Consider the following 16,493-nt stretch of genomic DNA (forward strand, 5'->3'; position numbering starts at 1 on the left):
ATTGAACCCTCGGAAGTTATTACAGCAGCAAGTCTTTACGCTGAAATTGGCTCAGATCAAGGAAGTAATCTGGCCAACTCCCATTCCTTACCCAACACCCAGAAATCCAAACCCAAACATCTAACAGCTCACTTCTCCAATTGCATGTTGAACAGGCACCTCATTATAAACACGTCCTAAAGAATTCTTAGTTTTACTTCCAAACTACTGCTTACCCTAGAATTCCCTCAGTTGCTTAAACTGTTCTCTTCCATAACTCATGTGCAGTCTATCAAGGAAACCTCAATTCCAACCACTTTTTTTTCAATATTTTTTATTGTAATAGTTTATTTTTATATCATTCTATGCCTTTTTCCATCTCAGTTGTAATCCCTGTGGACTTCCCATCACCAATTCACTCAAGTGCCATCACCATAGTCCCCTGTGCACTGCTCTCCCCTCAGTTTTTGATCCCATTCCATACTCCTCTCCCATAAAATGTCTCTGGTATATAGTTGTTCATTATTATTATTGTTTTCCCCTAGTCCTTTATACACCTGTATGTCTTTTATGCATCCAGTCTTTTTCTTTTTCTTTCTGGCTTATTTCACTCAGCATGATCCCTTCCAGCTCCATCCCATGTTGCTGCAAAAGGCATGAGTTTATTTTTTGATTGCTGAGTTATATTCCATTGTCTATATGCATCATATCTTTTTAATTCAGTCACCTACTTTTAGATATTTGGCATTTGAATCAAGACATGGGTTGATTCCATGTCTTTCCTATTGTAAATAACGCAGCAATAAACATGGGGGTGCAGGTGTCTTTTTGAATCAGTGTTTTACTGGGCCATATGGAAGCCCCATGTTAAGCAGTGTGAGAAACCTCCAAAAAGTTTTTCATAGTGGTTGTACTAGCTTGCATTCCCACCAGCAGAGCAAGAGAATTCCTTTTTCCTCCACATCCTTACCAATATTTGTTGTTGCTAGTTGTTTTAAGATGTGCCATTCTCACTGGGGTGAGGTGGTATCTCATTATGGTTTTAATTTGCGTCTCCCTTATTCATATGTTTGTCCAACCACTTCTTACTATCACAACTAGCCTTCAAGCTAGTCTTACCATCTTCTTCCACTGTTGCTGACTTCATTCTGTTCTCTACAAATTAGCAAGGGAAATTCTTTCAATTTATTTAATTCAGATCAGGTTCATCCCATGCTCAAAACTCTCCAAAAACTTCTACTACAACTTAGAATCACATTCTACAAGATCTATCTACTCTGGCCCTGGATACCATTATGACATCTTATACTTCCCTGCTTACCGCTGCTCTCTAAGATCTCCTTGTTTATTCTCAAACACGCTGCCTCTCTCTACCTAAAAAGTTGAACTCAGATTCTCACATGATTCAGTTCTAATTAAAATTCCTATCCAAATGTCATTTTTAGAAGGAGATCCTTTTTCCCCACCCTACAAACCATAGTACCCCAGAGCCCATAGTCACTTGCTAACTCCTTCTCTGGCTTTAACAGGTACTGATATCTATAGTACATATAAGTAGATGACTCACATTGACTATTTGCTGTATGAGAGCACAAGGTTTATTGTTTGGTTTAGAATAGTGTCCGGCACATACAGGTCTCCCTGGTGGCCTAAGGGTCAAGTCTCAGCACGGTCACAGTTACAGCCTAAACTTGATCCCCCAGTCTGGGAGCTGACCCACATATGGCACAGTAGTCCTCTGCTGTCTCACTCCTCTCAGCAGTGTATTCTGGCAAATCCAAATCTGCCTGTTCTGCTCCCCACTTTGTCTCTGGTGAATCCTCTCACATTCCACACCTCTGACCCATACCCCAGTTCTTCTATGCAAAAAAAAAAAAAAAAGTGGTGTTCTGCACATAGTTATTTGTTAAATAAAGTGAAATAAGCGAAATTCACTTGGGTTTTCATTTTTTAAAGGTCTCTCAGATTTATTACACAGACCATTTTATCTTACATACATCCTTTATTATAGAATCAAAGTTGCTTCATATTTTCAATAAAAATTAAACAGTTGCTTTTCCCCTCTTACTTTTTCAGACTGAAGGATACAAAATCTTTACATTATATTGTGACAGAAGCATCACCATCAGAAACCTTTATTAAAGTATGAGAATCTCACCTATTTACTAGGAAGTGACTCACTGACAATTATGCCACAGTCAATGGGAAAGTTAACAGGCACTAAATCCCCTCACGTTTTCCTTCAGGAATTCCTCACAGCTTAGTGCAAAGACCGTTTTAATTTAAGGAACCGCCACATCCTGTGTCTATGACACTGACATTGGTGCAGAAATAGATGTGCATATAGCCACGAAACAGCTGACATTTTATTTTCTTTCTTTTAAAAGTTTAGATTTCAGTTTTAAATACCTATGGTACAGAAAAAGACAGACTAGACAACCAAACAAGTCAAAAAGAATAGAGTTTGTGCTTTTAAATATTTTCTGAGCACCCCGACATGCCTGGAAGAATATGGAAATGTGGCTGGTATTTTAAGTGGCCCAGTAGAGATAAGACTTCTGACAATATGGTTTGCAATGGCATCCAAGGGTGTCTAAGAATAGTGAAGGGGGGAACCTGTCCCAAAAACTTTGCTGGATTAAAAAAAAAAAAATGTGAGAAACCTGAAGACTGTTTTCCTAAATCTATGGGGTGTGGGTGACACTTGGGGTAACACTCATAGAGGTCTAAGGCCCCTTAAGTTGGACAAATAATTAGCCCAGGAGCAAAGGATCTTACAAAGGACCTCAGAACTTCTAAGCAAAGACACATGCAAAGAACTTATACAAAGCTCCATTTTTTAATATTTTCTATATGTAGGAAGTTTCACAGTAGCACAGATTGGGCGCAAGTCAAGAGGAACAAGGTTCAAATCATAGTTCTACTACTCACTAGCTGTATGGCTTTGCATAAATTATGTAAATTTTGATTCTGTACCTCCCTGTGTAAATGTGCAAAGGGACAGTACCTAATTTAAGGGCTTTTAAAGTAAGGATTAAATAAAATGGTAGAAACAGCTATCATCAGCTCTGATATACTATACATGCTCAGAAGCTGTCTGCTTCTTTTATCCACTGATAAAAGATATCAGCTGGGAGAAACACCAGCTGAACTCTAATCCCACAGAATATGTTAGCTTTAAAAGTCCTTCCTTCCCACCTCTCAGCAAAGACTCCTCTCTCCCAGAAATCATAATCTAGCATCTACCAAAACTTATTCATGGTACCCTTTATCCTGGGTTTGCCACCCTCCACAGAGGCCCAGACTCGTGGCTTACCCTTTATTACCTACATGTAACCCCTGTGGGGTTCTATACTCCCTCTCTTCTTTCACCACCTCCCAGAAATCTTTCCACTGTGCCCTGTGGAATTCACAGTGCATGGTGAGCAAAATCTCACTCAACCTCCTCTCCAGAGGAATCCCTTCGGAGGAATAATACCTAAATATCCCTTTACATTCTTGTTGTAACCAAAACCCGGCTCCTCCTGGAGGATAACATTTCCTTCTGCAGTCCGTCTTAAGCAGTGATGGACTTTCTTCTGCCATCCTAAAGCGTCCCAGGCTCCTAAGTAGGGCAGGTCTACTCCTTTCTCACAGCCGCTTCCAAACCACCCCTCACCCTTCCTTCCTAATGCCCCGTTTAAATACCCACATCAACTGACTATATCCCTTGCGTCACCTTGTAACTCTGAATTTGTGTTCCTCTCTCCCTGACCACACTTAGCTCTTGACTCAGTGACCTGTTCTCCAACCCTACGCCTGACTTTATTCTCAATATTTTCAATCTACTGACCATTCAAACACAGTCACTCACTCCCATGCTCAGTCTCCAGACTCCTGTCATTTCCTGTAACTGCAATACCTCCTTATACTCTACTTCATGATTCTCACTATCCTCAGTGTCTTCAATACTCTTCAACATAGTGAAATCTACATAATTCCTTAAGTCTTCTTCAGGAAGAATGTCCTTGAAAAAGCAGTAACATCTTCTCACTGCTTCCTACCCCTAAGTCCTCTCTCTGCTCCTCCAGGTTCAATGTATGGCTCATGAGTAGCACCGCTCCCTTTCATGCCCTCACCTCCTGGACACCTTCTACTCTGGATTAGTCCATCTCAAGGCCTGAAACCTGACTACATGAAAGACTCCTGCTCCATGGGAAGAGCTAAGCAGCTGACTTCCTCTGAGAAACTCACCGCCACACTCACTATCTCTGAATTTCATGACCACCAATGCTCAGCTCAGCATTGATGGGCCTGCCTGGTACTTGTGCTGGGTTCCCTTTCCATTCACAGTCCCACTTCTAGATGAAAACTATTTAGAGCATTCTCTTCTCTCAAAATGCCAACACTTTACTTGCATATTGTCAATTCCTTGACAAGGCCCAAGGAAACCAGAAAACTGTCCCAGGCCCCTGCAGCACATGGCTCTAACACCTCTAACTGCTATTGTTTCTCCAGCTCAGTGTTTCTCAAACTTCTGGATCTCAGGACCCCTTTACATGCTCATGAGCTATTCAGGACCTACAAAGCACTTTACTTTATGTGGGTTATTCTTACCATATTTACTACATTAGCAATTAAAGCTGATACATTTTAAAAATATTAATTCACTAAAAAGTGAATAAGCCTATTACCTGGTGGTATCAATATATCTGTATGAAAAATAAATATATATGTATATATGTAGTGAGTAAAAAAGAAATTTTGTGTGTTTGCAAATATATTAAAAGTCTAACTTGATGGAAGACAACTGCATTCAATCTGTTACAATTTGAGGATTTCAGACTCTATAAATTCACAGCTAGAAATGGAAGTACTTTAATAGCCTTTTTTAGATAATTGTGAATATTCGTCTGTGAACAACAAATCTCAACAACTGAGTTTCCCTTTTTTAATTAACAGAGCACCAACTTATTATTCCAAAACTTAGTAAATAAAAGGAAAGTATAGAACATTCAAGTGATAGCTTCTTAAAGATTAGAATCTGAAGTTCTATCAGTGAACTTTTCCACTGTTACATTAAAATCCAGCATCTACCCTTGCACTTTTCATAGATCTTTTATTGATGCCTGATTCTGTAACACTCTTTACTGATCAAAGGGAAAACGTGTGCCTAAATTATTCAGATCTTCCAAACATTGGCACATCTACACTTATGAAAAAAAAAAATCACATTGATTAATATCACCACTATTTACATCAGGAAAGTGTAAGTATCAGGAAGCCGTCACATGAACGTTTTCTAGTTCTTTGATATAAAAATGGCATTCCATGATAAATAAAACAAATTTAGGGAGCAGCTCAAAGCTGCTACTCAAGATTACACAGACCTCCCAGCAGAAAGGATGGCAGTGCTCATGTGCAATTCCCATTGACTCCAAACTTTTAAACGCCATGTACTCAAGGGTGAGAGTTAATAAAAATTTCAGTAACTGTTACTGCTTTTTCAAGGACATTCTGAAGTGGAACTGGATTTATGATTCTTATTCTCATTTGATTCTTGTTATTGTGAGTGCTGGTGGTGAAGAGCACGCTGACCACTCACCCTGCTTCGCCTGGTGTCGCTGCTCAGCTGGCGTGAGGGCGGCTGCAGCTCTTCCCACCACTGCTTTCAGATCCAGCCACTCAAACACAATCCATGGGAAATGCTCAAGTCATAAAACTATTGAAAACTAATTTGACGGTAGGCATTTCTGGCAAGTTCTCAGACTCCCAGGATCTACTGGCCACATTGTGAGAGCGGCTGTTCTGGATGAACTCTCCCATGCTCTTTGCAAGAGGTCACCTCCTTCTCAGACAGGTATTTCTTCCTTTAATCTCCTACACTGCCAACTTTCTCCACTCTCTACAGAGTCTCTTCCACCAGCACACTTTACACTGTTATCTATCCATCTTCAAAAAGCCATCTTCCTCCTCCCCATCCAACTATGGCCCCATTGCTCACCTTTCCTTTACAGAAAATCTCTCTGGCTTGGTATGCAGGGGAAGGGGAAAGGGGAGGAGGGCTCTCCCTACATATGAATGAGAAGTGAAATCAGCACCATGTCATTAATCAACTCGTTCCTTCTAGAATTAAAAAGAAAAATAAACCCAGGCACCTGACATTCCTAAAGGCTTTCTAATATACCAGCAACATAATACAAACCTGTTTAAGAATTCTTTTTAATTTACTCCTTGCAGACAGTGTCTAGCCACCACATTGTACACACCCCCCTATGATTTCAGACATCAAATATTAACACAAAGTGAGTAATGCAAAAAGAAAGGGGGTTAATCAGACATCTTGAGAGAAAGAAAAAATAACACTGATTCAATGAGAGCTGCTAATGAGGCTTTTTGTTTTGGTAGATTAATTTGGGAGTCTGATGACTAAGAAGAAAATGTAAGCGTCTCAGGTGACTGCTGTTTGATTATTATCAAGTTTTTTATTTTTTATAATTAAAGAGATACTTTTGCTTAATTCTATAGTTTATGAATTTCAGATCTTTGTCTGAAATCTGTGTCCACCCTAGTAGTATGGAAAACTTTCCACATTAGCAAATTGAAAGACCTCTTCTTATTGATTTCGGATTAAATTTGACAGATGATGAGCATCTAAGACTGTGAACTGCTGATGTTTAAATACATTACCCTAATACTCTTTAAGCATTGCCAATTGTAAACCTCATTAACTCCCAGCATGTGGCCAAGGCCTGGATTTCCTCGAGAAAGCCTCACAAAGTGAAAACAGGTATACAAAAATAATTTTATCATCAACATTATTATATCCTCCTTCACTTTGTGAAGCACATAAAAGGCCATGTTTTTCTCCCCCAGAAAGATAAATAGCAAATGCAGGAAAAGCAGAACACACTATTTATAAAGTCACACATTTTAAAACCCTCTATTCCCTTTTTTTTTTTTTTCCTTTTTGACATCCGTATCCCTCATGCCTGCAAGTGAGTATCACTCCAGGCCTGATTCTCTGAGAAAGTGGGGTGCCGATTATAGGGCTATCATTTCAATTCAACAGAATGGGGGCTGAAAAGGCAGTAAGTTAGATGTATCAGCTGGTCACTAAGAAATCAGGATTTCTGACCTTTCCTGTTCCAAAAGAGCCAACTTTTGTACTAACATAGACTGCAAAAAGATTTCACACCTGAATTGGAAAATGTGTATGTGATAAATTCATACTCTATCCCAGCACGCTGATTTGATGCCAAAGTCACCCATTGCCCTGACCAAACAGGCTGGGGTTGGACCTGGAAAGGGTAGTATCATTCTGAGCTCCACGCTAGTCACCCAACTCATAGCTTATGCCCGGGAGAAAGTTCAGGTATCAGTGGAAACAACCTTTAACCACAGTTCTCCAATGAGACACCAGTTAATAACAAAAACAAACTGCAAGAAATGACTGCAAAGGTCTCAGGACACACACAAAACTTTTTACCTTATAAACAGTTGTGTGAACAATGTATAAAAATTATACTCATGTGACATTTAAAAAAAGCTTCATTACCTCTTAAAAAAATGATAACTGAATATAAAAGACATCAAAAAAATCAAACAGTATCAGACAACTCACACTGTTTAGCTAAGGAAAGAAGACTGGGTCCTGAGACCTATGTGATTCTCCAGGAGTTCTCCTAGCCCACGAGGCTATCAAACAAAAAGCTTCCAAGTCCTTAGCTGTCATCTCCCTCAAGAAACCGTAAATTGATGAGGTCCATTACTAACTTGATTAAAGCAATGGAATGGGGGAATCTCAACATAACAGGCAGTAAAAAGGAAGAGTAGGACTTGTCAAATCAACCATGATCAACAGTGAAATGTAGCATAGTCAACTCACATCAATCCAGTCCCCTGATTCGCACTACCCATGACAGTTCTCTATGGTTAGTAAAATAAAGACTCCAATCCTTCATATGAAATCCAAGTTCCTACACAACTGACCCCAGTCCCTGTCTTCCACCATCATGCCCTGAATTTTCCATGCTATAGGTATGCCAGTCTTTGCATTTCAGAATGTAACTGGGGCCTTTGCAACCACTGTTCTCTGTCTACAGTGCCGTCTGCTCTCCCCCATCCTCTTCGACCACCACTCCCAACCCCCACCACACACACTTTTAGAGCTCAAATCTCACAGAGAAGTCCTTCCTGAACTTCCAGTCCTCAAGAAGCCCCTTTATTATCTCTCACACCATGCCTCTCCTTCACTGTACTTTACACATCAGCTCATATTTATTTGTGGCACTCTGATTACATTTAGAAGTTCCAAGAGAAAAAGTACTGTTTGTCATGTTATCTTCCATGTTATCTGCAACCAGACATAGAGTGTAGACGCTCTGCTGACTGACTGACTGGACAGCATGAAAGGCTGGTCAAGTCACAATCTCAGGAATTACCAAATTAGAATCACAAGGGGGTTGCAGAAAAACATAACCCTCTTTTATCACAAGTTCGTGGTGTGCACAGGTGTTTAACTTCCATGCCTGGAGTTGAGCTCAACTCGACCCAGAGCGGAAGCTGCTGGGAAGGGCAGTAACCTCATGGAGCAGGAGGGGTCTCTATTGACTACATGTAGCCAAAAGTTCCCAGTGAAAAACAGCTGTTTTCAGGCTGATTTACCTTTAATGCCCCAAAATTCTTTGTAACTGGAGGTTTTCTAATTCTCCAGAGAAAATAACCATGCGATAATAGTTTACTGCATTGTGTAACAAACAAGTTGAATGGCTTAACACAATAGAAGTTCACTCTATCTCAACCCTGGAGAACAGTTTAAAATCAAGGTGTCAGTAAAGCTGTACTCCCTCTGAAGTAAGGTTTATTTTAGGGGACAGTCTTTCCTTGTCTCCTTCAGTTTCTGGTGGCCCCAGAAGCCCCCCGGTGTGCCTAGAAGGTCACACTGCCCCCTGCTCTTGTGAATAAATGTGTTCAATCTCTCTGCTCTGCTACATGAGACAGCATGTAAGGCACAGTACCAGGTAATTTCTTCATCTCAAGATCCTTAATTTGACCACATCAACAAAGACACATTTTCCAAATAAGATTACATTTCCAAGTAAAAGGATTATGACTTATTGTTCTTCAATAGCCATTATTCAGCCTATTACAGTGAATAACCTAAATTTGAACTACAGTGTCCAGCCCCAAATACTCCTAAATTTTCATAACCTATGAGGATAATGAGTCCTTCTTGGAAGAATTACTCCAGTTAAATTAACATGGGCACTGGAGATACTCCAATATACAGAAATGGTCCTTGCACTCAAGAAACCATTGCTAAGCAGACCAGAACCTATCAGAAAACTAAACTTGTCAGTTCACTGTGACATCTGGGTTAGCACTGCTATTGTTGTTTTCAAATCCTAAGGTTGTCAACCTGCAAAAAGTTTTTCAAATGTTAATGAAGTCATGGACTGACTCTGGTCAATAGGGCAGGAGATTTCAACCAAGAGAGCCTGGTCAGGTGCCTGGAGACCACAGCCGTGCTTTCCCAGAGTTCGCTTGTCTGTTGTACTTCCCTTGGCTAACATGTGGCTTCTGTCATAAAACGTTTTCAAGGAACAGTGGTTGATTTGGGAGGTTGATTTGTGACTTGTTAACTTGACAAATGTTTCTAAAGAAAGGGAAAGGAAAGGGAAATGAAGGCATTTGCAGTTTTACATTAAGAACAGATGTATGGTTATACCTATTTTTGAAGTATTGAGGAACTGTGCATCAGGGTTAGGTTTAGAGAAAATGGCAAGTGAACTTCTGAAGGGGCCAGGCCTGAGCCCAAACACTAGCCCACGCTACTAGCACAGCAAGGGCAAATGCCTCGGGTGGTTCTTCAACTGCTTGCTCTTTTTGAAAAAAGTATCCAATACATATGGTAAAGCATAAAATATTTCTTCTCTTAGTCCCAGGAATCCCTCTCCTCTAAGTTCTACTAAGGAAGTAGTTAAACAGAAGGGGAAAACATCAGATGCATGAAGATATTCACATCAATATTGCCCAGTGTAAAAAAATAGAAATTAAAATAATTTTATAAGGGAATGATTTCATAGTTGGATTAATTTGATAGAAAATGAAAAAGCTATTTAACACTGTTAATATGAACAGTGTAAAGAAACATTACAATTGATTGGTATGGTCTAAAGATTATTAAAAAGATTTCAAATTATGAATATAATGATGCACGTTAATTAAATATTTGTGTAAACACTAAAATACAAATTTGTGTGTAGGCATTTTGGAACAAGGCATTAATTTTCTTTTTAAGATTTATTTATTTATGTACACAGAACTGGGGTACAGGCCGGAGGTGCAGGGGGTGAGAGGGTTCACCAGAGACAGAGTGGATAGCAGAACAGGTAGGTTAACAAAGTACAGTACTGAGGGGAGCAGCGGGCTGGTCATGAGATGTCTGCCGTACCATGTGGGTCAGCTCCCTGGTTGGGGATAGAACTCATGCTGAAGCAGTTGCTTCTAGCTTTGTATGCTGTGCTTTAATATGCTGCACCAATAGAGAGGGCAAAAGGCATTAATTGTTAAGACTGTATTTTCAACTGAAAAAATAAATTAGTCACAAGAGAAAGAATTGAGGCCATCTAAGATTTTCTTTTATCACAGTATAACACTGAAATTTAAGATTATGCAAAATCTGAAAGAAAATGTCAGGTTAAAAGAGGATTATGAGATTATGAGGGACAAGGCAGGTCAGAACAATGAAAAGATAAAGTTGTTGGAATCATGAAAGCCTGGTCACCTTTTGGCAGCAAACTGATGATTCAAGTTTCAATTATCTCATGTGCGAAAACAGGAAAACAAAGCCAACACTTCAGATTTTTTTAAACTTTGGAAAAAATATACTTATATTGTATATTTTAATTCATATCATATCATATCAGAAATTATTAATAAAATGTTACTTTCTTGACATCAAATACACTTAAGGTTGTAAATTTGGAGGTTATATATAAAAAAGTTAGGAAAAGCATGTGTCATGGTAGTAAAGATAGAAAAGGCAGCAAAGTGTACTAGAACATATCACCAATTACATAAAATTAATGCCCATAACTCTTCTAATGTTATTAGATATCAAAATGTTTACTGAGATGACAAAACAAATTAAAAATTACTTTTATGCTAAAATTTAAATAGAAAATGTGATTTTAACTTTTATTTTTTTATGAGCATTTTTCCCCTTCTTCACTGAAATCAGAATCATAATACTAAGTCAGCACCCAGTTCTTTATTTCTAAGTACCATTTCTAACTAGAAGGAATCAGAGATTACGAAATAAAAACGGTTCCCACACAATGAGAATATATGGTAGATGCCACCTTCACCAGTGGCTCACCAACCATCATCAAGGCTAAGAACATGACTCCTAAGGAGAAATGATAGGAGCACAGAATCTCTTCTACTGTATCCACCCAAACAACTAGCGTGAACCCTGCCACTGGAAAACAGACAACTCCAGAACATTGGGCCTTCAACAAAATAAGTGAATTTTAAAGGTCCATGTCATGAACAAACAACAAAAGGTTATATTTTAGATTCAAAGAAATAAAACAACTAAATGTAACATAACAACCTTGACTGGATCCTGGATGGTAAACAAAAAAACAAAAACACCACTTGATGAAGTGAGTATGCTGAAAGGTCTGGTATCCTTGAGTGTGGACTGGTTATTAGATGATAGCTGACACAACTGGTAACTATCCTTAACATGATGATGACACGTGCGATGGTGGTTACCAAGGAAGATATACTTATTCTCAGAAGATAAATTCCAAAGTGTCATCATGTCCACAATTTATAGCTGACTGGTTCAAAAGGGAAATTACCTGCATATGCGTGCTTAGAGAAAGTGTATAGATATGATAGTTCAAAGGTAGCAGAATATTAATAGTCATCTGAGGTGAAAGTTATACATTGGACAGTGCTGCACTCTTGCCAGTTTTGTAGTTAAAAAAAAAAAATTAACCTATTAAGAAAAAAATTCCGCTCAAACACTGAGTCGCACAATCTATGTTGCATGCAGCCTGGTCACATCCCTAAAAATCACCAGTACAGGGGGTATTGCTCAGAAAAATGTCTGCCAGAATTTCTAGCTACCATGAACTAGTGAAATATATCTCAGTCTCTCCCTGCACCATCTCAGAGAAGCTCTGTCAGGGAATGAAGAAATTTACCATGGACTGAGCTTTTTGCCAATTATACTTGGCTGTTAGTAGACCGTGGTGTTCATGTTAGCAAGAGTCTGGGCACAAAATTCCACATTAATGGTAAAGCTAACTTCCATCTTAAAAAGATTAGGAAATTCTCTCTTTAAAAATATACAGAGAAGACTGGTGCGCTGGGGGAGGCTGAGGCTGGGGAATCCCAAAGTATTTTGCAAAGTGTCTTACTGAATTTTGGATGGTTCAGTCTTTCTATCCCAGCTTGGAGAGAACACCTTTCTTAGAAATCTGCAATTGTCATATTATTCTGTCAAATTAATAGCATCAATTCACATGTGAGATTTAAAAGTTGTGTTTTTTTTTTTTGAGCAGAAACAAAATATTCATAACTATGTATTATATTTACTCAAAGTTTTACAGCTGTCTTGAAACACACAAACTTGACCATATCTTCACATTCATCAACAATAGTAGTTGTGAAACTACAAAAAGTTCTTTAAGCTATGTAAAAAAAATTACATACACTGAATCCCCACTATGATGCGAACACTGAAAAAAATGTTAATGATATATTTCTAAAATAATGTATTTGTAGTAATGGGTCAAGAGAATGCTGAGAGATAGAAGGTATACAATGACTTCCTGATCATAAAAGCAACGGCTGTTTCAAACAAATAATTAAATAATTAAAATAAACATACCCGTCTTTAGTCTGATCCACCACACCACTTAAAAGTTCCACAGTTTTTGGATTAGGCTGGCTTTCTCCAAAAATGTTCAAATATCGAGTGACGAAGTCATTGGGAGACATGAAAAAGTCACCATTTTTTTCAATACTTGCATACTGTTTTAAAAAAAGAGAGAAAAAAGATATTTTATCCTCAAAACTATATAATCATGAGATCTTCATGTGAAAAAACTGAATACCTGAAATATTAGGTATTATAATAAACTTTTTACAAGGACAATTACTTCCCATCACTTCAAAGAAATAACAAAAACATCTTCCAAGTGCTATATTTCTACAAGCAGCTCTCAGCAGGAGGTAACTTGGTCTGTTTGTCCAGCTTACAAATACCAATGTTCCCTAGCAGACAAGGGCAATCTATGAGAACTACCCTTTCTTGATAACGCTCCCTGCCTCTCTAGGAAGACTCTCCCAGCACCGTGCTACCTCTGTTTGGAGGACATTTGGTGTTTCTGAGGATAATTTAATTGGTATAACTTGGGAGAAGGAGGGAAGTTACTGGCATCTGCTCGTTAGAGGCCAAGGATGCTACTAACAAGCCCCACAGTGAACAGGACAGTTCCTGCAACTGAGTGAACCAGCTCACAATGTCTATAATGTTGATACTGAGAGACTCTAGTTGACAGATAATTTGGAAAGACAGCCTAAGCCTTGTCCTTCAATAAGGGCATGTTGTGTGTTTTTTTTTTTGTTTGTTTGTTTGTTTGTTTTTAAGTAGAATCAATTACGAAGTCATGGATGAAAACAAGCTAATTCTTTTGCCCCTTACTGCTCCACTGGCATCGATACAAGAAAGACTGATAAAGAGGTGAAATTGGAAAACAAACTATATTAAGTGTGTAGTTTTTTCTAGGATTTTGTGGATACAGATATGAATGCTGCTCCAGCTAGTATCCCTCCATTCTAGAGCAGAAATGGACAATGAAAATTAAGTGGCATGAGATCATGGTTCCCCATATGAGTGCAGGTGTGATTCATTTCTGCACACAAGTTAAGAATCTCTCATTTCTATTCTGTGGATGCCCACGATCTCAGCAAACATTGAGAAATATCTGAGGATCACACGGTAACCTTACTGAGCAGGAGAGGACCTCCCAGTCTGGGGATGGAACAGTGATTTAGGCTGTGGAGGTGAGGACAGACAGCTACAAGACGTAAAGGATAGTGAGGTGACAGGAACCAATCTGGTGGCCAGTATGGGACAGCACAGGACTTGCGTAGTGATGGCCTCTCAGTTCTCTCGGTAATCTGTAATCCAGAGTTGAGTCCTTTTGAAACTATTTTTTTAAGTCAATTTTATTCCTATATTATAATTCCAAAGGAAGAGAAACTCCTGTTTAATCACTCAGCTTTGGAACCCCTTTAGGCCTGGATTAGCTCTGCTTCTTCCCACCTGTATGATCTCAAGTAAGTAGCTAGAGCTATCAGGACCTCTGGCTCCCCTGTAAAATGGGCTAGAAATAACTAAATAATCATGCTATGTACCTGGCAAAATATCCTGTACACAAGCTTTTAGAAGTTTTACATTACCTTTTTTTTTTTTGACATTTTCTTTGTGTGGTATAGAAGCTCAAAGATGGCCCAATAACCCTATCATTCTTCAATTAGAATTGAATTAAGCTTTTGTGAAACGTAAGAACCAATCACAGTTTGATTTTCCTGCGACAAGACAAATATGCAGGAAATGTCACTGATAACTGCAGGTTTTTGTAAGCAGGTTTTTTGTTAACACCTACAATTTAGAGATATACCTACAGCTGCAAGTAGTAGTAATTTATTTAACAACAAAATTTAGCTTTTTCCCACCAACAGACATTTATAAATTTTTAAATAAAGCCTTTTTGGGATTTTTTTTTCAAGAAAGCTAAGACAAATGGTTTTGTATATAGCATTTGTACAAATTCCTGGCGACTTGCAAAGGTAGACTCCTGGAAGAGAAAGCTGTTGAGTCAAAGGAGAGGGAACTTTCAGGCTCTTCATACTTATTATCACACTGCTCTCCAGAAATGACTGTACCAATTTACAGTCCCACCAACAGTGAGTGAACATGCCCTTTCCCTCGTTTGTCCATCATGTTTGTGGCAAGCATTTTTTTGGTTTGATATATTTATATAATTGAATCTGTAGATTTTTTTTTCTCCTTTAGAGATTCTTCCATCACTTTAAAGTTTAGAAAATAGTCCTTTCTTAAGTTTAAATATTCACCCAGATATTTTTCTTAGTTTTCTTTTGTAAGCAGGTTTTTTGTTAACACCTACATAAATGGTACTTTATTTTTGATTGGGTTTGAAGGAAGAAATAGACAACTTTGTTTTTTTCCCATTTAATCTCCTACTTGTTCTAGAACCATAAATCAAATCCTTCTATCATTGACTAAATTAGCATTGGCCACCAAAAAAAAAAAGACTTAGCAAGGACGTCCACCTTCAATACCAACAGTAATAAGTTGGAAATGGCTTCCTCAGGCCAATAAGAGCTCATGCAAAACTACTCCTGAAACCCACAAGTGAATGCCAGGATGGACAGACTATTCTTGTCATCACTACAGTTAGGAAATGCTATGGGACTTTGCTGATCAATTAGCCTGCTGACTCATAAGATCACATGCATTTTAACTGCTGTAAGCAGAGAGCACATTTTTGGTAAGGAATTTTTCCTGGCTGATGCCTGCATAGCAGTAAAACATGTTCAGCAAATACCTGTAAAATGAATGAAAAGATAAAATAGTGTATTACTGCCTTCTTGTACGTTTCCTTGCCCACGTACATGCACTGTTCCCCCATGACCTTTGGATTGTCAAGTTACAATATAATCTAATAAATATTCCAGTGGAAATGCAAAATAAAGCTGCAATGCATCGCTGCAAGATAATGAAAAGAAATAACAAGTGCTGGCAAAAATGTGGAGTAAATCTGACACTGGTGGTAGGAGAGTACACTTGTGAGCCGCTTTAGAAAACTGCTTGGAAACACCTTCTAGAACTGAACATATACATAACCACAAACCCAGCAATTTCAATCATAAGTATCTTCAATACACACGTGCAGAGGTATATAGAGATATACATTCAGTCACCAAAAAATATGTTTTAGCAATTTAGTGAACACAACAGCATCATTTGGGTGGAGGGGGGGAAATGAGGGAGGAGGAAAATAACTCAAAAGTCAACTAGAAGATCTAAATAAACTGTGGTATAGTCACAAAATGGACACAACACAGCAATTAAGAAACCTAACACTACACATAACTATAACGATGAATCCTAAAACTAAAGCAACATTACAATAAATCAGACAGATGAATACATGTGTATAATTCCATCTTATAGGACTGAAAGCCATGAAAAGCTGACAGAGGACATCTGGTCACCCTTGGGAGGAGGGTGAGTACTAACTAATATGTTATCCAAGGGCTTTTTGGGTACTGGTTATAGGAATTTGATCCCTTTGTGCACATTTATAATTTATGCACTTGATTTATACCTCAATAAATAGTGAACATTGAAAAATCACTGAGTTATTTGCTTCATTTAAAAAAAAATGTTTTTTTAAGATTTACTTATTCAGACAGAACTGGGG

General features: G+C 38.4%; 1 protein-coding gene across 2 annotated transcripts in view; it reads right to left on the reverse strand.

Annotated features, from left to right (window-relative positions):
* Window positions 1-16,493, reverse strand: part of SLC25A13 (solute carrier family 25 (aspartate/glutamate carrier), member 13) — a 171,996-nt gene that overhangs the window by 125,065 nt on the left and 30,438 nt on the right. For both annotated transcript variants that reach the window (XM_004676710.1, XM_012721067.1), the window contains exon 3: window positions 12,869-13,011. In XM_004676710.1, the coding sequence (XP_004676767.1) occupies window positions 12,869-13,011 (143 nt within the window). The remainder of the gene's footprint in view (window positions 1-12,868; window positions 13,012-16,493) is intronic.

This window comes from Condylura cristata, unplaced genomic scaffold, assembly GCF_000260355.1.
Source record: "Condylura cristata isolate star-nosed mole 26May11 unplaced genomic scaffold, ConCri1.0 scaffold00005, whole genome shotgun sequence".
In the NCBI taxonomy this organism is placed as follows: Eukaryota; Metazoa; Chordata; class Mammalia; order Eulipotyphla; family Talpidae; genus Condylura; species Condylura cristata.